The 25,927-nt window shown below is 37.3% G+C and overlaps 1 protein-coding gene across 1 annotated transcript in view; it reads right to left on the bottom strand.

Moving 5' to 3' along the window:
- Window positions 1–25,927, bottom strand: part of NRG3 (neuregulin 3) — a 570,166-nt gene that overhangs the window by 401,881 nt on the left and 142,358 nt on the right. Inside the window, exons 2-3 of the mRNA XM_014940346.1 lie at window positions 342–482; window positions 14–137 (exon numbers count right to left, since the gene is read on the bottom strand). Of these exons, the coding sequence (XP_014795832.1) occupies window positions 14–137; window positions 342–482 (265 nt within the window). The remainder of the gene's footprint in view (window positions 1–13; window positions 138–341; window positions 483–25,927) is intronic.

Here is a 25,927-nt window from a genome sequence, read left to right as displayed (position 1 = left end):
CCCCGCGGCCAACCCGCGGCCGGCGCCGGGCCAGGGAGGCCGATCCGCGGGCGGGGCCCGGCGGCAGGAGGCACGGCTCCGCGCAGCTCCTCCGCGCCCGCGCTAAGTCCGGCCCGGCATCGAAACTCCGGCGAGGGCTCCCGGAAAAAAAAATATATATAAAAAATAAAAAAAAAAATCAAAATCCACAGACACGCACGCGAAAAAAAATGAAGATGAAACCCTGGAGGGGGGGCGGCAATGACCCAGTCGGCAAAAAAATACGGTTCCGGCAATTAAATAGGCACGCAGAAGGCAGCTCCTGCCAAGCTTGCAGCTTCTGTTGGATTGTGTATTCCTACCGCGGCGCAGGGGAGGCAGGCGAGCGCGCAGAAAGTAAGGCGCCTCCCACCACAGCCTAATGGTGGTTTCTTAATGCGCACAAGATAAATAAATGATCCAGGCAAACCCCTCGGGAGGATGTATGCTACGGCAAACGGAGCCTAGGAAAGGAAGGAAAGGAAAGAAAAAGGAAAAAAGAAGGGGAGGGGGAGCGCCTGGCCCCATCCTGTGGTAGCGATCCCATAGGCTGCTGCTCGGTGTCAAAAAAGACCTGTGTGGAGGGAGCGGCAAGGGGGGTGCGAGGGCATGAGGGAGGTGGAGACACCTTCAGAGAGGATTCCCAGCGAATGACCAGGGCTCAGAACAAGGAGATGTTTTCCGACGCTGATGCTACCCTGTAACTAACAACAAGCAGCATTTTGTTGTTGTTTCTAAATGGGATTCCCTAAAGGAAAACAAACCCCATCAAACACCTGCAAGAAAAGGATGGTCCTTTTCAGCGCCCGGGGGGCACCTGATGGCACAGGCACGTACTGAGGTTGCAGCTCTCAGGACGCTCCCAGCCCACCCCAGCTTTTCCATCTACTGGAGTTGAACTCCAAGTTCAACAGTGTCTGCTCTCTGTCCACTTACTGGACAAAATATTTAAACAGCTGCGATGGTCACTGAAGGGCTAACAGCAGTGTACCAAAAGTGGGTTTATCACCATTTTCAAAATTTTAGAAAATCGTCTATAAAATTATATATGTACAGATGCTTTTAACCCTTTCTTCTGACCTGTTACCTCATTGGTGTCATTTCCTGATATTGACACGTAAGTATAATTTCCTTAGTCATGTATCTAAAAACATATTGATATTTATACCAAATAATTGAGCAGAAAAGTTGCAAACAAAGTATGAAATACATTTGTTCTGTAAATACACAGACAAATATAGAAAATAAAATATTGCAACTGAAACGTATCTGCTTGAATTTTTCTTCAGAATGAATGTTAATAGCATTTATAATATAATATCAAAAATACATTAACTAAGCATCTAGATTCTTGTCACTTCAAACAATCCAACTGGAGTTTGGCAGCTTCTCTAAGATAGGTCTGTGCTAACAGCTATTAGAAAAATGTGTGGAAGTGGCTTATTAGGTAAGTGGATTGTTTAAACACTTTTTTATTAAAAAAAAACCCTTTCACATTGGGAAACATGAATATATGGGTTTTTAATCCTTCGATGAAGAGGCAAAAGGATTAGGAGAAACCATTTAGAAACAACCACATGAACATGGCCCAGTACACAAATGGATGCCCGGTAAAGCAAGCAAATGGGCAAGACAGGGAAGTCTTGGGAATCCAGGGAAGCTTTGTCACTGATTTTATAGAATCCAGGATTTCTTATGGAAATCTACAGCCAGGTAGTTTGAGCCCATCCCGCACACTGCTCACCTTCCTTGCAGACTATGAATACCTTTGCCCTGTTCTGGGCTTTACGTTCCCTGCACAAATGTCCTTTAGCTCTTGCCTCTTCCACAGCCCTACTGCTGTTCACTGAGCTCCATATGAATCATTCTTTGTACTAATTCCCAAACAATTTGTACATGCTTCTTAGGAGAACAGAACACAACAAAAATGTTTTATAACCTTCACAAGACAGAGAGCTTTTACTTTTTTTCAAGACTATGTCCTGAAATCTTTCAGTGTTTCATCTGTCTCAACTGCACTTCTCCCCCCAGTAAGATTTTCAAGCTGTCAGCTCCTGAAGGAGTTTGTAATGGTTCTAATGGAAGACATCAGGATGTGATACCATTAAGATGACTCAAGTGTAGCTATTTCATTGTTTAATATTGAAAGACTTCCTGTATTATGAGTAAAGATTTTCAGGCTTCTTTTCTTACAATTTCCCACTCTTGTCATTGAGGGTTTACAAACTATTCTTGAAATTGATTGTAGAATGCTCTCAGGATGCCCTACTTAAGTGAATTACTTAAAAACAGGTATTCCCTTGATAAGTTAATGAAGGTCTTGCCATTGACTATTATCCTCTTTGAAGAAAGTTCTTTGGTCTAAAAATATGAAATGGCTTGGATCTTGATACAGGAAGCTCAAAGCAGCTTTCCCTTAACCCCACAGTAAATGCAAATGTATTTCAAAGAGGTTATCCTTCAGTTAAAAAAAAGGAAATGCTGTGCACCTAGACAGACACTTGAGTACAGGCAATGTATGGAAACCTCTTCCTGTAATAATTTAGTCATGAGTTAAAATGTTATGATGTGTACAAAAACACAGTCTCTGAATGCTTCTAGATTATTTCTCTGTCCTCAAAAATTAATATTCAAATCATAATCAGTTTCTCAAATCAGCCCACTCTTGCTAAACTGAATCTGTTCAGTGCATTAATTCTAATTTACGTAGGTATTTGGTAAATTTCACTTGCATTGCTTCCTACTCATTCTGTATCATAGCCCAACTCTTTTGCTTTTTCTGGAAATATGTTTATCATGATCAGAAAACAACATATAATTTCTTTTTCTTCACTTACTTTTCTTCATAATATGCAAAAAAAAAAGTCCTTAGTATCTCCTTGAGGACATCTGTGACTGGGATAGAATAAAATTATATATCCACAGTGGAGGCAGAAGTGGTATTTTCTGAAGGACTGGTGTGACATACACATAACAGATACACTGTTTATGCATATATTGCCTAGTTTGCCACAGGGGGTGTTACATTTTGGCTGTGCAGTAGGTATGCCACAGCTAATGGTTCTGTTACCACGCCACTGTTCCTGACTGGCTTCACACATGCCTCCATACAGCAAAACCACATACAGCCACATAGTCTTCAGATGGTGAAATGTAATAAAGGAGTTAACTGAGTTAGTTTTACTTGGAAATTATTAGATTTATCAAGGAATCAGTCCTAGAAATCTCAGGATAACTATCCTCAGAATAGCCAACAAAAGAAACCGAAATTCAAAACTGGAAAATAAGACCCTTTTAGAGTCATGTCCATTTCAGCAGCAAAAAAATATGCGAGATGCCGATATTCCAATCCCACATACACACACAGTTAGAAGCCTTTCTTTCCTCCCCAACTTTACAAAATATCTGAAGACATTCATTGTTAATTCATGTAAATATTACCTGAAGCTGTAAGCAACAAAATCTCTGTAGTTATTTGGCTTTATGGTGCTATCAGCCACTGAGAGTATAAACAGTCTATCAAAATTGTGACTTCCTCCAGCCCCCACCTCACTCCCTGTGTTCTGGCAGTTTGGCAATTGGATGTGGCAAACAAAAAGGAATTTCACAAAGAAATTTGCTGGAGTTGGGACTGGTTAAATCAATAGGTGTTATGCTGAAGGGATATCTTCCCAAACTAGGGGGTTTGAATATTGTTTACTTCATTCTTTCTCTTAGCTTTTATCCCCAGCTCAGCTACCACATACGTGTCCCTAATGGTTGGTTCACAGTCAAGGAAAACCTTGCTTTTTGTCTGAGGTTGGCATGTGACTCTCTTCCTTCTTCCATGTGAAACGTATAAATAGTGTTCTGTTGATCCCATTGACCAGTGCTCACAACTAAAGTGCTCTTTCACACTCCGATTGCTAAAATAGCCATTACACAAGACAAACAGACTGAGCTTTATTCACCTGTGGTGTTGTCAAGAGAGTTGGGCTATATACCTGTGGCGTAATGTAGAGCCCAAAGTATTCCTCCTTGTATTTTTGCACAGGATGTTAGGAATGCTTCTGGTGCCCAGGAAGAACGGCACAAGTCGCAACAAGTGAGAAATCCACCACGGAGTTCAAAAGCATGGCAGCAATTTGAGGCGTTAGCAAGCTGCCAGTTAGCATTATGTCAGTCTCAGACAGGTGTGAGATGAGTGACAGTTAATTTTGGAATTAGGATAAGAGTCCGCTCGCTCTCACTGCAATATAAACTCCGAACAACAATCAAGTATAAACAAGTATGCTGATCCCTCCTCAACAGTCAACATGTCCTCGGTTTTTCAAATCATGTGTAGCCTATTTGCAAATGCCAGGACTGCCACTAAATATTTAGAATTACACTTGAATGTACACCAATATATATACAACTCAAATATTTATCTTGACATGGTTCGTAATGATTCATTGAAATACGTCATAACATCAGCAAAAAATCCCACACCCCAAATCCTACAAAACATGTTTCAATCAGGAAATATTAGTAAACTGAGTACATTCCTTGGAGGAATTTGTTACTAAATAACTGAAACCCTAAAGACCTGATTCACTTTTTTATCAAGTCACATTCCCAATATTCTTCACTTTTAGCTGACTGTAAATTCTAAAGATTTCAGTGGGAGAAATTCTGTTTGACAAGAGTAAAATCAAAGTAATTTTTTAATTTTGATTTTAGTGGTATTGTATCAGTCCCTTAAGAACACACTTAATAATGATTTCAGACTGAGAAGTATAGTGACTAGGCTGAACAATGCCCTTGTGATACACTGAAGCCACTGCAACATAACAGAAATGCATATATTACTTTCCAAGCCTTTGCAACCCCTGAGATTTTCATCAGGAACATAAATTTAGGATGCTAGAGGAAGAAAAATTTGAAGCAAATACAGAAAATGCCATCAAAAGGGCTTGCTCCAAAGTACAATGAAGTCAGCAGAAATCTTTCAGTGTATTCCACTCCATCTTGGACTAAGCCCTAAACCGAAATTCAAATCTTTCCAAGATTTAGGACAAAACGATGACAACAGCAAGTGAGAAAGCCCGTGAAGCAATCAGTCATCAACAGACAATACTATGACTCACTTCCTATATTTTTTTGCTGAAAATCTACACTTTTTCCATGCCAATTACTACACCTGATTCCAATTAATCAGGGAGAAAGGGAATATATGCTATATTTCAGACTTTGGCATCTTTCCTTTTTTCTTTTCAAAATTATTTGCTGCCCCATGTAACTTCTGCCCAGTGCAGAGAACACTGCTGCTAGGTGTTGGTTGGTGAATGATCTGGCTGCAGATATTGTCACATGACATAAGATATATTTTGGAAATTCTCACACTTTTACCAGTCTGTCACAGGGAATAATGAATAAATATTTCGATACCTTTAGTTCTGCTGTCCATTGTACAAGCTCTAGTCTTTGCAGAAAGGTGGCAAAGAAACTATTGTTTCTGCAGTGATTTCCATATGTTACTAAAAGGGCGAAGAGGGTAAGTTATAAACTCTTAAAATGTACCTGAGAGAAAGGCAGGTGCTTGTCTGGGTCCTCCTCTCCACAACAGCTCCAGGGATGGGCAGGGTTGTGTGCCAGCACCCTCCAGGTGACGGATGCTCCAGCAGTAGCTCTGCTACAGAGGCACAATCCTGGAAACTCCTCCAATAACAGGTCAGAAATGTTTCCCCTGGAAATTAACCCAGAGTAATAGAGATTATCAAATTTAAGAAGAGCATGAGGCATCCAGATACTGAGTCAGTTTCACCTATTTCAGTTTCAGGGATGAATGTCTTTAAAATGGTAAATCTGCAGGAGTAACAACATAAAGCAAATAGTGCACCTCCTGTAATACTGATTTTATTTTCAGTCTTGATTAGTTTTGATGGTAAATAAAATTACCTTCTGTCACAGTCTTTGGCTAAATAGTACACTCATCATAGTTGTTACATTAAAAAAAGAGATTTTATATTTAAATAAATTATTTCAATTATTTTGTAAAGTTATTACAGTGATCAAAGACAAAGCAAGGCTATAGAAGTACTGCAAATCTATAATAGAGAGAGGAATAAAAGAGCGATGGAAAAAATAGAATAAATTAAATGCTCGCGTGAAGTCCAAAGTTGATAGGAGCAGAGATAGACTAAACCTTCCTCGTCAGTCCCAGCAATTAAACAACATCCAAAAGGACTGGCTTCTTTGCCAAGAATGACCAAATAAATGACCAATCAAGTCAAATATTGCTGCTGAATTTAAATCATAGGAAAACAGTAACAAGAGAGACTGCTATGAGCAATTAACTTTTTTATTTGTGTGGATCCTAGAGAAATGAACTTGGAAGAATTATTTTCTTCATAGTATTAGCATGCATTGAGAAATGTATTTTTACCAGAATGTTTAATTTTAGTACAGAGTAGGTGCCAATACTGAATAAGCCAGTTCAGCTATGGATTTGCTTTTAAGTCTCACATAAGTTCTTTTATCACAATTTCCTTATATTCAGAACAATGTTTCCTTACTACTTTGTCATCAGTTCCTTCATTTCATTTTGGTAAAGCCCTGTAATGGTGCTTTCATAGCTTTATTATCAGTGTTTTGTTTGGGTTGTTGTTAAGGGGAGTTGGTCACATTCAGGCTGTGTGAGTTCAACCTGAAACAGCGCTTCTTAGAATCGTAACGTCAAAATCGGCCATTGACACTCAAATCTCTATGTAACAAGCTTGGAAATTCATGGTTTTAACCTTGAATTATTCAAAGGTAGCAGTGCTGACCACTGCTGACCTATACTTTCCCTGCTGTAATAGGCCAGATCTCCTATAGCCGACAGGAGCGTGTCCCATATGTTTGAGGAGAGAATCTGTCCCATGGAGGCCAGATTTCCATACCCTAATGCATCTGTTAAGCAGCATTTATTCCTGATATGACCTAATTGATATCAAATGTAAGGCAATTGCCTGGGAGAACTATATCAAAAGTAATGAGTGCTATTAATGTGATTTTGAATGTCAGATTTCTACCACTAAGGAGGTTCAGCTGCTTTAGCAGGTACCTCTTTAAAAGCAGCCTCAAGTGTCCAGAACAGCAACAGGTAGAAGAAGCCAAGGGGGTGAGTGTTCTTATCCTTCCACATAACACAAAAGGAATTCATTCTGTCAAACTTCATGGAAATAGCTTGGCAGCATCCGTCCTTAGAATTATATTTGAATGACCCTTTGAAGTAGAAAAAGCCCACAGGATCTCATGATTCTCACAGCTTAATCAGGAAGAAAAGCTGGATCTTTCATCTTTAAAGCTTTGAGACATCCATGAAATCATTCAAATTTTCCAAGCACTTCACCTCTTGGTGGATTTCAACTATGTAGAAAAAACACTTTTTTTTTTTTTTTTGTTCAACACAGGAGTTGAAATAAACTGTTTCTTAGCACCCCTATGTAACCATGAGGAACTTTTCTATACCTAGCCTAAAATAGCATAAAGAATTATGGAAAATAAAGCAGGTGAGAACCTGGTTTTTATCACTGTTGTGTGTTTCAATTTAACTACGAATGGAGAGACACTAGGGAGGGACAACAAGAAGTGAAACAATGCCTAGAGCAAGAGAGCTGCTGAATGAATATTTCAAAAGAGAACAAGAGATGGAATGTTAATTGATAAATACGCGCCTGGTATTTTTATATACAGAATCAATTGTATTAAAAGCTGTGATAAAAATAAAAGAGAAAATAAGGAAGAATGCACTCTGAAAATTTTAGGATTTTGAAAGCAATAGAACTACTAACAATTAGCCCAACTTTCAATCTCAGAGTTTTAAAAATAGTAGACTTCTTTTTTTTTTTTTTAAAGTAGGATTCAACCTTAAACTAAGTACCAATGTGCAAGTCTATGTTTCCACTTACTAACACTGTAGGTGTTAACATTTATTTTTCCAATGGAAAACTAGAGATAAATTAGTTAATTTAAAATCCCAGTTAGTAATTCTGAATCATAATATTGTATTTCTTTGTGTGTACATCAATGCACAGTTCTCATCATGGTACTCTACAGTTCAATAATCAGGGATTTACTATTGAATCAACATTATACTGATAAAAATATACTTTGCATACTCTGATGTTTTGATACTAGTAAGCATGATAAATAAAGAGTTGTAAAGCTTATTGAAAGACTTTTTTGCTTTTGTGTTGTTTTTTTTGTGAGCTAGTTGGCTAAAGAAAACAAACTTTCAGACACAAATAAAGGCTTACTCTATTTTAAATTCTTTCTTTCCCTACAAAATTACATTTTAAATGTCACTAGCGATCTAAAGGGAGACGGCAAAGCTTTTATAAACATATGTATGTATGCATGTATATAAATGTAGACGTGTGTGTGTGTATAAATGTAGGTATATATTTGAGGAGGAAGATGTTAAAGCTGTGGAGTAAACAAAAGAGTACCTATCCTGCCTGTGCAACAAACCTTTATGACTTTGTCCCATTTGGTACCAAAGCAGTCACCGATCAGCAGCTAAACAAAGTCACACAGCTCAGTTTTGCATACAATACATATGTGCAAATGTACAGTACAGACTCATTAAACTGAATCATATTTTAAGGTTGAATTATACATCCATGACACACCAGGCTATTCTGACAGTTAGAAATTGAAGCAAGTCTCTCACCATCAGCTGGGATACACGGAGGAATCCCTAAACAAGACAGCTATAAAATGGTTTTTTTCAAGAACAAAATAATGTAAGTTCCCAGTTACAAAGCAGGGTCAGAATTTCTGTATATCTTTTCTGTGCAAAATGAAGATTTTCATTTAAAACAGCTGTCAGCAAAGGCTAAGTGGCTAGACTTCACACACTGCTCAGCTATTCATTTCTTCTAGAGCCATCCACATTTCCCTTCGTCTCTTTTGGGAAACTGAACCTATTTTAAGGGTAAACTTCTCCAGTCAATCTGTCTATAATCAGGGAATCAAGCTCAGCAGAATGGTAAATCTGTACTCAGAAATCAGAGGCCAGAAATGAAGGTTTCAAAATTTGTTGCTTTAGCTCCCTGATCATCCAAACCTGTAGTTAGGGAATCTTCACCATCCCCAAGGTGCCCACTAAGCTTCTACTGCTATTTCTTCACTTCCTATATTTCTACACTTGAATGTAGCACAAAATAACGACATCCACAATGCAGAAAAACATTGTTCAAACCTAAGCGCTTTAAACCTACATTTTCAATGTTCATTTGGACATCTTATATAAAGCACCAGTGTTAAAAGTGCTGCAGATCATCTGCTTCCATTAAAATCACCAGTGAATCCCATGCATTCTGCATAAACCTAACTTTGACAAATTTACATGCCTGAAAGTAAAGGTTAACTGAATTTCTATCATTCAAAAGTCAAGATGTTTTGTTATCCATGAGCTTTTGTACCCTACATGCTGCATTCTTGTATATACTTTGATCAGGAGGTAGAGGGATGCTTTCAGTGAGAAACCCTGATTTAGTTTTTGGCGTGAAGAGGGAGGCAAGTACAATACATGGTATAAATTTACCTTATATAACTGTGTTCATGCCATGAATGAAGAAGAACCTGTGCTGTGGATGCTGCTGCCCTCCCTCTGAAGGCAGGGAAAGATCAGCTTATAGATGTTATTACTTCTGCACTCTTGAGGATATGCCCTAGATTCAGCTGTTCTAAACTTGAGTCCTCAAATTCAGCCTCCGTTTCTCAGCCCTGCTGTGCAACAGGCCAAGTTGTGCTGACACCTGGGAGAAATTTACCTCTAGCAGCCTGTGACAAACAGCTTTTTCAATGAAAACTGCCCCTAAAACATAAATATGCTGTATCTAAAGTCAAAAGAATACATAGGCATGTATGCAAAGAACAGAAAATCTATATAACCTTTGGTCTCAGAAAACCCATTGCATCTCACAAACATTGGGAGACCCTAGTTGTTGTAAATCTATCCTTCAGAGTCACTGTCTTCATTCATTGGTTTTGCACGAAACGTCTTTAAATACTGAGCTGGCTTTCTATTCTAAAATGAGGATGCTTTTAATGATTAAGCATCCTTTTGATAAAGCAGTGATATAGTTTTAATTACTTCCCCAGTAATGGTCTCACCATTAATTGTTAGGAGGTAATGCACAGAAGAGTGTCTTGCCTCTGGTCCTTGCTTCATCTCCTACTTGTTCATCCTAAAAGCTTCTTTTGATGGAGTTAGAAAAAAATCAAGCAGGCAAATGTGTCCGTATAGCTAATAACATACACACAGTCTGACTTCCTCCACAGCACGTTGCTTACATACACAAGTGAGATAAAAATTACTGCTAAGATGAAAAGCACTTTTCATCTTAAGACCCCATTTCCTATCGCATAAAACTTTCTAAAAATATGTTCCTTTTGAGATATATATTTGCAATTTCAACGCTAGCAATGCCAGCCAAAGTGGGAACTTTGAAGGAAATGTTAAACTCAATCAGTTCAACCATTAAAGTTATGCAAATGGAAAAACACATTCCTTCTTTTTAAACATTGCTACATTTTAGTTGCAATCATACGATTCAAGAAGTGAGGATGGCATATAAATGTCAAAAACTTGACAGCATCATAGGGTGAAATCCAGTCCCAGCTGTGGTCAATAGCAGAGCTTCTCTGTATTTCAACAGGAACATGATTCTACTTACAATCTTCACAGAGCAGCTGAAAACTGACTCAAGTTTAAAAGTGAAACTGTTGAGATTACACGGCTGTAGGAGCAGACAGCAAATTTTCACTGCATGCTACTAGCTCAGGAAGTTCTGAAGCAAAATGCACTAGAGTCATAGTAAGACAGACGGGTACTGCACACCATCTGATGTCATTGTTATTACATGTTGACAGTACTCGCTGTCTTGTGGGAAGGAAACAACGCAAATGTCCTGTTCCTTGTCATGAGACCATGGTGGTGCAGCAGCATCCTTCAAGAGGAAAGGTTTTTCTCTGAGGCTGGTGCTGCTTGCTGTTCAGCAGCTATCCTTGTCTCTAGCTTTTGACATATATGAAGAATAAGTTGCATAAACAGTAAGGAAGCCTGCTTCCTCCTACCTTGTTTCAGACATTTGCTGGAAGATATCCCTCAGAAAGCCAGCAGAAGTGCTCCCTGCCCAACCAGAGTACTTTGAGTGGTGGTATGTTGGTTTCCTTCCCCAGAACATTCCGTGCCTTTACTTACTCAGTCAAAGAGATTTTTAATTAGAAATTATTTTCTTCATGAAAAGCCAGTAAGATAAGGAGAATCACCATTTAATTAAATGTATTCCTCTTGTCCTGTCATCTTTCTTATTACAATAGTATTTTTGGTTTGGCAGTCACCTTTGAAAGTGAGCTGTTAAACATACACTTGCCTTTGCAACTGGCTCTTCTTTTTTCAAAAAAATAACTGGCACAAACAGACAAAGAAAAACCCAAACCAAAACAAAAATAACCATTTTGAACTAACTCTAAACAGAAAAAGTCTGAATAACATATTTTTGAAATCATTGTTCAAAAATGTCACTGATGGCAGTGCAGTAATTTAATGAGATGTTTCATACTGACTCCATTGAATTAGAGATCTTTGTTGTTAATATAGAATATTCTATATTCTTATTATCAAACTTCTATGGTTTGCAATTTAGTCAAGCAAATAAAATCAAAGTCAGCCTTACCATAAAAGCCAAGTACTGACATTCCTACACAATCTGAATTACTTGTTTGCACGTGAGTAGCCATGCTCACTACTTTTAGAAAATAACAGGAAACTTAGATTGCTCAGTTTTAAATGTATTGTAAAGCCCTCATCTCCCTACGAATCTTGAGAAACATTAAAAGATATATCTACGGCCAAGGTAGCTGGAAATCAAAAACAATCAGAAAGATAGGAAAGAAAACAAAAACAAAAACAAAAAAGCAGATTACCAGATTCAAACTCAGAGCAGGAGGATGTACAATCCCTTCTTTCTTCTGAAGCCAATTTTTACATTCAAATAATGTATAATATACTGGGGAATAAAGAGTTTACATTTTAATTCTAATTTGCTTTTCTTTCAAGTTGAGAATCACAAGCAAAGAAAATTACTGTAATTGCAATACTTTGCATACAAATAGTGATTACAGTTTAGTGATTTGTTTATTAGAAAATTTATTAGACAATTTACTAGATCAAACTGAGCGATATCTAACACCATACTAACTTTTTTCAATGTAGATAACTCAAGTAAAGCTCTATCAGAAAACCTAAACGTTTATGACAAAAAATTATGGGTGTGAAACCTACTAGGCAGCAGTTACATGATCCTTGATTCAGAACTATGAAATAATCATAGGAAAAGCAGTCACAATGTAGGATGGCATTAAAAACCAACAGCAGCAAAATCGATTTTAATTAGTTCCCAAAGAATGAATACCTAGAGACCAAAAACCTTTCTCTAATATATTAATATAGCTTATTTTTTACTTGGTTAGTTTTATGGAATTCATCAAAGGGATGCTGAGTGACTGAAAAGGTGCACATGAAAGCACTGAAATAGTGAATTGCATGCAGAGATATTTCTACATTTCCAGAACTTTACCTTTTTTTTTTTTCCTTAATGTATTCTCTTATAGAGTTAAATGCAAATGCCTGGGAGATGGAACAACCCTTTAAGGCTGTGCATTCAGAATGAAATATTTGAACATACTATTTATTGCCAAATTAAAATTGTCCATAGGAAAAAAAAAAAGGCCACTTCATACACTAGAAATTGTAAATTTTGAACTTTTAATTAGGTTCTACTTATAATGGATATATTTTGGGTAGTATTTTATAGATATGTGGTATCATAGCAGAAATTAGCTGAGTTCTGACCCATAATTTGAATCCAAATGCCATCTTTATAAAGCTAAATTAGTGTTGGTTTTTTTTTTTGCTGAGGAGCAGAACACAAATCTATCCAGTGACACAGATTTTAAGTGATGCATTTTTAGTTTGTTTCTCCTGAAGTTAAATTTCTGGCTTTTAATAGAAAAATGATATTCTGTTATATTCCAGTGATGACAGGGTAATGGATTAAGACAAGTAATTTTTGCGTTTCTTGTATCCTGTAAACCAGTGTCTTCAGTCTTAAATATTTCTAGTTTGTAGACTATGAGTATTATATAGAGCTTTTTTCATATACCTTTACCTTTGTTTATTAATAATTCCTGCCAGTAATAAAAATCTCCAGGGGGTTAACACTTGAATAGTTTTCAGTGAGATACAGCTGAAAAGCACTCTAAATACTTTCTAATAGTCGTAGCTTTCTTGACAATTTCTATTTCACTACACAGATGCTGCTTGGATACTGATATGGTCCAGTCATGTCCAGCTCAAGGCACCTAAGCCAGCAAAATTAACATTCTGGTATCTGTACAAGTGGTGGACAAGCCAGGTTTCAAATAGCACTGTAGAATGCATAGTGTGTTTTAAGGAAAGGTGGAAGTAAGTGTATGGAACTAGTGCCTTTTTGCCTGGGTGATGGATTTAAAAAAAAAAACCCAAAACTGCAACATTCTCTCACCATCTGGCATAGGAAATGTTATTTCTTTCCTATAAAAATGTTGGTGTTAGAACTGTAATATCTAGTCAACCGAATATCAGCCTTCACCAGGCACTGAGTTAAATCAGTATTTCTGCAGTGTTTGTATGACATACTAACCCTAAAAGCAGTAATGTTGATAAATACATCATGGGTGCTCTAAGCAATGCAAAAAACAAAAGACAAATAAAACTGTAGCACATTGAGGACAAGAATAACTTTTATGATAAGTAATTTTTAAAATATTACTTCATTGGTTTATGAATGCAGTTCAACTGACTTTTTCTTAATAGAAAAAGTAATTTGGTAGATTTAATCAGGATTCTAACGATCCTCTGTACAGATGACATGGGAGTCCTCCTCATCAAAGCTCACAGGTCTGCTATCAGTATGCTCACAGAAGCCACTACAACTACAGCAGATCGAGACTCCCCAGGTTACCAGAGGGAGGTTTTAGCTATTTACAGAGGACAAGCAATCAGTAGAAAACAAAAATTAAAGGGAGCAAAATTAGTGATAGAAAAATACTCTGATAGATAGTAGCTGTTATTATAGAGATGGAAAATCACTGAATTGATCTCTTGGCTTCCGCCGTAGACTGATACCTTTAAAAAAAAGGCATAGGTAGGACAAGAAGTTGATGACACTTCATTTGAGTTTCCTATTCTTTTGCAGTTTGCTTTTAGCATCGTATTGCTAAATTTATGATTAATAAAATGTTTTGTTTTTTTTTCTTATACTGAAAATCCTCTGATAATGGTAGTAAATGAGAGAAAAAAGCACAGCCAAATAATAGGGCTGCAGAAGCCCTTTTGTCTACAAAATCTAGGTGAGGTGCTTTTCCCACTAACCTGCAAAAGTCAGTCTGGTAACTAGCAGCATCCAGTGCCAGGACACAGAAAATTCTGTCCTAGTGAATAATACTTAAGGAGCTGTGGTGGGCTTCACATCAGAAAAACCTTGTCACAGACATACGCAGTATTACTGCAATGCTTCCAGGGCTGGGCAGTTACTAGGATTTAACATGGAAACAGTTTACTTGATTTCATTGTAATTGGCCCCAGGCTTAAAATTAAACTCAAGCTTATGTACTTAATTTACCTAATTGCCTCACTGTATGAAGTCTCTGTACTTAAATTGTTAGCATATCATCCTGACAGGTTGTAAACTATAGTTTATATCAATGCATAAATGTAAAAGTATTGATGTACATTCTGCCACCACAGGACATTGCATAATTTACACATGCATTATGCAGCCACACACTCATAGATCCATATCAGCCTGAACAGCTGTATCCAAGCTGTCTAGATTTTAGCCAACACCACCCATTTATTCTTAAACCACTTGTGCTAGCGTTGTTTTAACGCAGTAAGCAGACATGTTTGCCAGAGCAATCCTAAAAGTCATCTATAACTGCACATCATATGTGCCTTCTGTATAGCAAGAAAAAATTATCTTTCTACTTGCAATCTTTTAACTCCTCAGACGAGAAGAATTTTGCCTTGTAACCCCAGTGCCCAAGTTAAACACTGTTGTGATAATCTGGAAAACACTGCTATCCTATACATCTAGACAAAGCTTTTGATGGTCGCTCAGAATCAGGGGTAAGGCCTTGCTGCCCAGAGGAAACAGCTCATGAACCCCCTGCCCAATACCACAGCTCTAACGCAGCAAGCCCAAATAACTAGCTGGGGGCTGAGCAACATTACAGTCTGTTCAGTCTATTAACTGTCCCTCCAGTTGCTAGAGATTTAACCAGGCGCAGACGCAGACCGAAATGCAAAGGGGACATGTAATGTGTGGGTTCAGGAGTACGCCATTATGCACAGCCTCACCGCACATCGGGCTCAGCAGCGACTAATGGAGTTTCCCTGTTTGACTCTTCAGCAAGGAGTGCATTTTCCAGGGGTGATGCCAAGTAGAGTTGTGCTGTTAGTGTGTGAGTTGTGTCAGAGTACTACGAAATGCAGAGGTAACTTTCCTTGCAGGTTTTGCAGTGTGCCTATCAGACCTGTACTGTTACCACTTGTACACTGCCAACACATTTTTTATACAGTGTCAAATACCTACCTGGCAGATCGCATCTAACACTGAAGGCATTTGTTTGGTGGAGAAACTCAGAATCTTCAAAAGGCATTTACTGTTTTCTTTCCTTGCTTTTCCCTTTCCACTTTTTGTATTTCTGCGTTTGGTTTTTTAAGTGTCTGTCCTGCAGCATGTGCCTCAAAACAGATTTAATTGCTTTCTAGGATGCTCAGTGGATTCAGCCCAACCAAGAATGCTTCACAGGATTTGTTTAACCTATTTGCCGCAGATGGTACAAATGTAAAATTGTCTGTTGCTATTTGATCTACAAGCTTTCACCTGATCATTGTGTGTGTCTGCAATTGCATGTCTCTCAGATCCTCCTCTCAGAACTAACCTTTTTCCGCCCTCACTGCCACTTCTACTCCTATTACAGGCCTTTAACTAAGATTCGAGAATTGACCTTCTAATCTCAGACAAGGAACAAACAAAAAGCAAAAACTGGAAAAATAGTAAATTGTCCTGAAGAGAATGGAAGCTTCATCTACTTTGAATTAAAATTGGAAAGTAAATTAGATACAAAAGGGTGAATTTTATGTTAGTTTCAACACAGTTTCATTTCCTTCTTTGGCGAGCCTTTTACTCCCAGGCCCGGTGGTAGTTCCCTTGTGGTGTCCCTGCCTCACTCACTCTCCAGCTTTTACCTTGACATCCTCCATCTCCAGACAACTTTATCGCCATGGCTGGGGCCGACAGATGGGCCAGCTCAAGGCTTGGTGCCCACAAAGCTTAACCCACTGCAGCAATATTGCAGGCTTCAGTTTACAGGTCAGTTCTCTGCTCCCTTCCGTGTTCCCTACGGGAAAGCTGTTCACGCCCCCGAGGCCCAGCTGCAGAAAGAGCCAGAGCCTTCACTGTTCTACTGCCGTTTGTTGGTACAGGCCATGAAGGCCTCAGGGTGAAACCGTCCTGCACACAAACTTCCCCTGCCCCATCAGTGGTCTGTCTCGGCTAGACCTTGAGGTTTTTCTACAGCATGAATAATTATTGAGCATTTATTTACTAGAACACAGTTAGAACCTTTTGTAAGATGAGAGAATGCTCTCCAGTCACCAAATCAATCAGGATATTCATTATTACAGTTAGTGAAATATATTACTGCATTTGATAAGATTTTAAGACCTATTTTTTCCCTCAATTTTATAGAAAACTAAGACTCATTAAGCCATTTTTTTCTTCCACCCCCTCCCGTTTCCTTTACACTTGCTATGCTGCTTTTCAGGATTATGGTATGCCTTGGCTAGGAGTTTGGGAACACCTTAAATACTATTTCTGCTTTGTCATAGAAAGGACAGCAATAGCCTAAATCCATCTCTAACCATCTTTTTCAGAAGAATGAGATATAAGACCGTGAACATAATTTCAATATAATTTCAGCAGGGTAGGATCCATCCTTAAATGTTCTTCTAGTAAGTAACTTCTGCTTTGATGACATGATTATTGTTTAAATGTAGAAGAAAGTAAGAGAGTTTTTATACAGTGTGGGTGTTTTCACCTGCTGTATGTAAAAAAAGGCCCACAGCTTGAAGCACATCAGAGAAGCAGCAGTAATTAGGTATTGGCATATCATGCAAGAAAAAAAAAAAAAAGAACTTGAAAAATGATAGAGCTTAATAAAGTTTTAGTATCCTAAAGCTACAAAAAAAGTTCTCAAAGGGAAATGTAAATTATGAATGGGGAATGCTTATGATTCTTAGAAGAAATGGTCCATAATAAACACAGGGAATAAAGACAAATTATCCCATTAAAGTCTGTGCAAGGAATAGGATCACACATCTGTATTCAGGTCTTCAAGTAGCCAGATAGCTTTTTACAAATACCAATTTCCATATCACACATGGCACCTTCCTGTAGAAGTTATTATAGCTGTTAATCTCACCTAATATATACATGTAGTGACAGCATCTACTAGGAAATTTGCACCCAACAGAAGTGAGAATCCTTTAAGAATATTGTTTTCTGAATCCATTTAAGACCCTAAAACATTCTGGACCAAATTTTTCATTGGAACAAGTCCTTTACAGTTCTAAAACTTTTTTCAAGCAATGTTTCATAGGCTTTATAGCCAGTGATTTCAAAATAGAATGTAACTGTGTTACTAATCATGATGAGAATCAGTAAAGCATTTCAGATAGATATAATGCATCTAAAATCTTAGGAGACTGTGGTAACCACAGGCATTTATACATCTGTTTTCTGAAATGAACCGACAATTCTACTGAAGGAAAAATCAGGGTAAACCAAATCGGAATTCACATATTCAAACAGAAATCTGGAAAGATCAAGAAGAGATTTCGAACAGCTTGTACTAGCAGAGACCTGGTCTTGTGTCTATTAGAGTCAACAGTGAAGACTTACAGGGTCAGATGGAGCTGAGCAGAACTTACATCCGACACGCTGGCAGGCAGCAGGTTTTTGCTTGCTCCTATTCTTAGAGTCAGCTGCTCTGAGCTACCTCACCTGCAGCCACATAGTTATTTTTGGAGTCTGGAATTTCCAGCCTTTTAGTTTCTGTGTTGACGTACAGCCTCCCAGACAGACTCACCCTACAATTCCAATTGGGCCCAGTAGAAAATGTTAAGATTTGAGCATTTGTTTCAAACTGGAAGGCAACCAGATTTTTGAAAGCTTTCTTAAAATGGAATTGCTTTTCTCTACCCGTATTGAAATGCTGGATGAAATGTTAAAGAGATATATCGAATTGGCCCTCCTGAGCCTAATATTTTATTCATTGGGTTTTTTTCCCCTCATTTGTTTGGCTTTCTCCCTTGTTCAACCAAAATGATTTCCAGATTAGGACATTATATAAGAGTATTTCATATATGGACAAAATTGTTCTCTGCTTCACTCTCCTTGATATTTTTTAGTACAAAGATAAAGGGAGGCAGTGAAACAGGAGTTTGCATTCTGGAGCTGAATTACGTTACAACAACACAGATGGAACTTTAGATGTAAAGTTGTATTTTTAGCCAAAGCACAGTTGAAGCGGTGTCATCCAATGTAGTCAGAGACATATACAAAGACACTTGCAGTAATACACATTTATCACTTTTACTGAATGGCTGATACATAGTACCCTGTGTACCCTGTCTTTGAGAAGTAAAATAATTTAACATATTTTTTCCTTTAACAGGAAAGAATGGAGTATTCTATTCCCATATGTGGCCTCATTTTGGTGCTTCATTTGGCTCGCACTCAAACTATTCCTCCAGTTTTCCCTTTGTGAGTACCTGTGTGTGAAAAATGATATTTTCCTGGGCACTTGTGTAATTGCTCCAGGGTGAAACATTTGCCATTTCTGTCAAAGCAGATATTCATTGTAAGAATTGTGAAATTCCACCTCCAGAGCACAGGTGTGAATTTCCATACATTTGCAATTGTCAGAGGGAATGTTCAATATTTTCATGGTAAAATGATCGTTTCCAACAGCAAAATCCCCTTATTTCATGAAGGATTTGAAGTGGAATCAGAACCGTTTACCTTTATCACAACGTATCGCTGTGATGTTTCCCTGGTATGAAGAGGCTTTATTATTTCTGGCATATTGCAAATCTAAGCTTAAAAATTAGAAAAAAAATCTATTAAAATAGGAATTTGAAAGCACTGGAGGATTCAGAATTTAAAAGAACTAAGAAAGGCAGGGGTTTGGGTACAGTTGTCTGCACAGATGCACATTCCCAGTTCTCAGGCTTTGATATCCCATACAGACACATCAGTGAGGTGCTGGGAAAAACTGACAGGATGAATATACACCCCTCCAACAATTTGATTAAGGAACAGCTTGCAAATATACATTAAGGGCAGCAGTAGTTCCTTGTCACTGTAGGTTGTCACTAGCTTTAAAAGATGAAAAAAACCATTGGAAGGAATTCTTCACCCAGTCCTTCCCCATTAAAAAACAGTTCTGTGAGGAGTAAAGAGAGATCTGAAAGATCTAAAAGGTCTATTAAAGGTTGGAGGCTTTGGAGCCTCTTCTGGAAAAAAGCTGGATTTCATATTGCTTTATATTTCTGGTAAACAGGATGCAGATCTTGGGTACAGGCTGGGGAGAAGTTTACCTAGTAAAAAAGACTTCAAGAGAGAATCACCCAAAGAGGGAGCATGGGAAGGAACTGGCTTCTTCTTGGAAAGCCTGTCACTACTAGTAAGCACTGCTTTTCTGCAGGAAGGATGCCATGGAATAGCCAAAGAACTGCTGCTTCTAACCTTAGTGACAATAAGCAGCCATCACAAGCTATTCAGTATTTTCTTAGGCCTTTAAGGTTTAAGGAGATGAAAACATGAATTTCTTTTCTCTGGAAAGTCTTATACTTCATAGTAAGAAGTCTTCAATAGTATTTTATAAACTAAAAAAGCAAAGAAAGTCAGAAGCAGTTTTTTTGAATGCTGTTTTTCTTGCCTTCCTTCCCAATGGGAAATAAGAAAAGGGTAGGTAGCAGCCATGCAAGGCTGGAGAGTGGGTGGTCAGGGTCTATGTTAGATAACTGAGCAGTTCAGTTGGCTCTATTATATATCCATGACTGCACTTTGAGTCCTGCCCAGAAATAGTGTTTAATTCATCTCAGAAAAGCAAAAAAGTTAATTATCGAATAGATGATAGAGCCCCACCTACTGTTGTTATATTGTATACATTTCTAGAAACATGTACACACTTAATGCAAATATAATCCATTAGTGTATGGATGGGTATTTCTTTTATAGGAACCTGAATTATGGATTATAATCCCACAGTATGTTTTGCATACACACGTGACTGTTTGACTTGTAGTTAAAATCCAGAAACATCAGTGGATTTCTTTCCATCACTCTGTGATTCAGGTTTTCCTGGTTAATATGAGCATACACACCTACAAAAAGCTCCACAGGGAAAGATTAAAATTTTTCAAAAAGCCCTGAAGATCTTTTGGTCAGCAGTTGACAGAATGAATACTCATTTCACTGGCAACACTGAGGTTTACAGTCACAGAGGTTCCATCACCCGTTACCATCCTTACCAGATTACCCAACACACGTTCTCCACCCAGACCCTCTCTGCTCGTGTGAAGGAGAGCAGAGGATTGCAGCAATGTGAACATCCCTTGAAATGACAGAAGTTTTGCAGTCCAAATAGAAAAGCTTGAATACAACATGCATAGAAGATAGGATATAAGTTATTCTCATTTTAAGTACATTGAACAACAGTACTCAGAGAGTTAGTGAAGGTACCATCCAGACAATAAAATGTCTTGTCCCAGCTGACACCCATCCAATACATCCCCTGCTCATAAAGAATGCAACACAGAAGTTAACTCCCTGTACACATGAGGGATATAGGCATTTGAAAATGCCTGTTTCACCTGTCTCATTGTCATTAGTTTTGCTTTTACTTTAGTTTCAATTGAACTGGAATTCCCATTTCAAAGGGAATTCTTGAAGGAACTTTTTTGAAATTCCATGTCCAAAGTGGAAGGCATATTTTGAAAACACCAAAACACATTCTTGTAACCTGTTGCAATAATAAATCCGTATCACATTTTGCAGGTAACATCTTGTCTTTCAACTCTTACTAGTTACTACAAGTTCACAGTTTGGTGTGATTATAAAATAGCAGCAGAACTGTGTCAAAACTACAAGGTAAAAAGACTTTGTGCAAGCAAAGTGAATTGAAATAGCTAATAAAATGTGACAGCTGGAGAAAAGGACCAATTCATGTATTGCACTGAGAATGGCAACAAGCTTCAAAAACCTGTTGTTAGCTGGCAGCAATTGTTCTATTCTGTCAGTTTAATAGGTGATAAACCGAAAAGGTGGAAGGAAACCTTCCGTATTTTAAGTACACTTATTTCCACAATTTTGTGGTAGTGTTTTGATAACGCTTTTAAACAAAGTTCTCAAAATATGGTTGCTATTGTCTTAATAAAGCTAAATAGAAATAAATTTATAAATTCCTATTTGAGTATTAATTACTTTGAATGAAATACAGACATCTGTCTAGCGTGACCTTCTCCCCCTTTTTTGCTCAACTGCAATTATTGCTGACAACAGCTGATACGGGTTTTTTATGTGCCCCCCAAAAGATACTAGAACATTTGAGAACAGACAAGTAAAGGACATGGTCATAAATATTGATTGTTTGTTGTTTAAGTTATGCAAAACATTTGATGATAGGATGCTGAAATGATTAATATTCTTTTAATTTTGCAAAACTTTGAGAAAGAACTTTAGCAGAAAATTCTGACATTTTCTAAACAATATACTTAAACGCTTCGTATGTAATGGTATTTTCAAAACCTTAATGTTTATAATATTACAGTAAGAATTGATAACTCATGAATGAGAAAGAACACCTTATTCTTGGTACTACAAAGCACTGCACACCAACCTGAAAATATATAAGCTTTCACAGACTCACAAAAAATCTAGTTTATTTTAACTTTAAATGATTTTGTTTTGTTTTCTGTTTGGCCACTGAATGGAAAAAGGAGATTTTGAACTTTCCAGTTTTCAGTACTGAAGGGTTGGATAGAGAATTCGTATGATTCTCTTCAAACAAAAGACTTTTTATGTCTGCAAAAACCAAAAACTGTCCTTTCTAGCATCCCTGAGGGAAACAAACCTCCTCCTGCTCAGCTCACCACCATTACAATCTGAGGTGTAACTGTGCTCCACCCTGTCTTCAAGTCACCCACTGCCCTTGCTCACATATATACATTAGTTGATTAAGCAAGATGTGCTGTATTACATGCAACACAATATCTCAGATAAGAACAGGCTCCTGCAGTCTTGAGAACAACTTTTCAGAACTTAAAAGCAAGTACAGGTACTGCATATAGTGTGACAATATTTGAGTTTAAACTATATAAATGATAGGTTTATTATATCCATTAAAAGCTTCCATTTTATTTATAGTATGATATTTAGTATTTTTTATATATATATATATATGTATATATTACTTCCTGGTCAAAAATCAATGGAGGATTAGGAACACAGTTTTGAAAAATGTATTTAAGAAAAACACAAGTTGTTCCCTGAGTATTAGGAACATATCCTTGAACTGCATGACATTTATGCACAGACTAAAAGTTCAACATTTCTAAGTTGGTCTGCAGAAGTGTATTTATTTTTAAGAGCCACATAATGCCTTTGATGTGTGTATGATACTAGGGCAAGAGTGCATTAAACACTCTATTTTTTCCCCTTGGGGACATCACTGCAGGGACTGCAGAGCTGTGGCAGCAAAAACCACTCTGTTAAATACAAGTGCCAAAATCCAATGGCAAAAGAGACAGGAACCTAAAATGGTGCAAAACACTTCTGGCAAGTTAATATCAATACATTTTATTGGTGTCAGTAACATTGGGAGACCAGGCTGTATAGTCTGCAGACTTTCTTTAGAATTTATGACATGCAGTTCTTATTATTAAATTACAAAAATAACTTACTCTGGAAAAACGAAATATGGGTAAGCCTGATATTTAATGAAATAATTTGCTAAATTGAAAGCGTCACTAGACTGCTGAATAACTCAGTATTGAAATCCCTCTCTGATTTCTAGATCTGCTTTTGAAACATAACCCCTGAACATAACTCTGACCATGCAGGCTGCAGTTCTGCCAGCTGAGGTCTATGGGTTGGGCAATCTCAGCTGGGCTCTGACTCCACCTTGTTCTCTGAAATGACAGGGCTTCCTGAGAGTGAACCAATCTAGGAGATGGAAAAGAAAGTTTCGTTTGGGAGCCAGGATGAACAGGAGAGGGACATCAGAGCCAGTTTCTGACAAACTAAATACGAAATGAAGAAATATGAGTATTTCTGTTTCTAGTTTTTCATAACACTTACCATTTTGTCCTTAGAAATACACCCAGATTGAATACAGCCCAAAGAGATATCAAAGTCTTGTGAAGCATAGCTATTTTTTAAATTTCCATATTGCTAAGTATGCAACCCACAGAATCCTCATTACCAGTTCAGATCTTCTGTGAATATCAATTTTCACATCACATGGGAGTGTGAAAAATGGAATTTTCTCTAGGACAGATCAAATGACTGGGATTAAATCTGAAGAGCCAGATATTTGGAATAACTCCATTGACTCTTCAGATTTAGGCAGCTTTACACCACTTGAGAGTCTGGCCTAAGGTACATGTTAATCTGTTTAAAGTATTTCAAGCATTTTAGTGGTGTCTTCTAATAGCAGCTTTAAAAATGTTTCACAGACCTAACATTATGTTACCATTAGGTGTATTTTTTTCTCATATAACAGACACAAAGGAGAAAAACAATTATAAATATCTGAAATATTGTAACTACAAACTCATATTACAATCCCGATACGACTTTATGGGTATCAAAAAGAAGGAGGTTTTCCAATAATACTCATGTGAACTTCAACTTAAGGCATAGAAAAGTAGTTCTGCCTCTCACACATTCAGAACAACCAAATTCATTTTATCGCAGCAAGGCGTAAAGTGAAATAGGAGACTGCAAATAAAAGGCACACAGGTTTAAGAGGCATATATGTTTATAGCTTATTTAAAATGAAATTTCTTTTAGAAACTTAGATATAGCATACCTATGCCAACCAGCTTTACCTGTTTCTCTCATGTGTAAGATACTCTAAACTAAAAAGATTTTGCTACCGGCTTCAAGTAGAATTGAGTCCTAAGAGAAAGGCAACTTTTAATGGCAAATTCAATGCAATTTAATGGCGTGGGAATTTTAAATAGAGCAAAGTGAGAGAATGTCAGCACAGCTGAATGCTACAGACTGTGGGAACAGATTTGTGGTTGTACTTTTGTCTGCATCTTTATTTTCCAGGTATACCAGCTGCATCAGCGCAAGAGATTTCAGATTGACTTCACAAGCCTACGTATTTTCCAAGTCCAATTAGGTTTTATATAGAAGGATTTCGTGTTTTCCTTGATGGCTTTGGTGAGATTTAATTCTATCTGGACTTTAACTTGCCTAATCTGGTTCCTGGCCACTCAGAAAGTTTCTCTGTATTCTCAGTCTACCTGTCCTTGCTCCCACCCTCTGTAGGCTTCCTTTTTGCTATTGAGCTTATTATTTTAGTTGTGCTATTTCTGAGAATGATGTATTTTCCATATTCTTTTTTTTTTTTTGCTATGAAATCTTTTGCAACTGTAACATTGTCTTTCCTCTCTTTGTGCTTACCAATTTATTATTCTACATTCTTCTTGATGTCAGATGGGACTGGTTATAGAGTATGCACTCATTCCTGACTAGCACAATTCTATGTTTAGAAAATCCAATATAAAAGGGAAAAAAAAAAAGGAGTAATATAAAGATTCAGATTTTATTATTTTATGTTGACATATTACAGTTTGGTCTTCTACTATTTCTGCTGAAAACACAGAAATTATCTGTAGTTATTTTCCCCAACACATTTTTCCACAATGACTTCTCAGCAATCACTGGAAAACAAAACTTTGCAACAACACTACACTATCAGAAAAAAAAAAAAAAAAAAAACCAAACTAAAAGCAAGAAATGTAAAACCTTTCCAAGAATCAACAAAGCTCTAATCATGAAATGGAAAGCTTTCAATACATCTCAAAAAATAATTCTGTGCACAGACACAAATGCCAGGCTTCTGCACAAAGATATTTCCATTTGGCTTCTATTTCCAAAATATGAACATAGAACTAATTTTATCTTTCGAGACAAAAACACAAATATTTTGTACAAAAAAATTGTATGGTCATTGCAAGTGTCAATAAATATTCTGAAACCCTGAATTAGAAAGACTCTTATTTAGTCTAAGTTCTTCATTGATAAAGAACACTTATTTTGTATTTGGAAAACTTCAAAGTCATTTCAACAGAAATATGTAGGCTGTTTGGACATTTATGTTTGTGATGTTGCAGCTCTTGTAAGGAACAGGAGGTATATGGAGAAGTACAAGGTGTCAGCCTTGATGGGTAAAAGTAATACTTCTTTTCCTTCCTGCTTTTTTCCTGCAAAAAGGCATACCACTATCTGTACTAGTAAGTATATAACCTTCACTGAATTCTATTAAAAGTTTTACCTTTTCCCACTTCATCATTGCCTTATTAATGTTTCTTTAGTTTTAATGAAGAAGTGAAATAATAGTGAAGAATAATGAAGCATTTCTAATAGAAATAGGGTGAAATCAGTGCTGTAATTCTGCATAACTTTTTGTAACTTAATCCTACTGGGACAGACCTTGAAATAGAAAAATGGTCCAATTCTATTCAAGTAAATGTGAATTTTAAGAGTTA

Source organism: Calidris pugnax, unplaced genomic scaffold, assembly GCF_001431845.1.
Source record: "Calidris pugnax isolate Ruff unplaced genomic scaffold, ASM143184v1 scaffold39, whole genome shotgun sequence".
In the NCBI taxonomy this organism is placed as follows: domain Eukaryota; kingdom Metazoa; phylum Chordata; class Aves; order Charadriiformes; family Scolopacidae; genus Calidris; species Calidris pugnax.
This window is presented reverse-complemented; position numbering and strand designations above follow the sequence as displayed.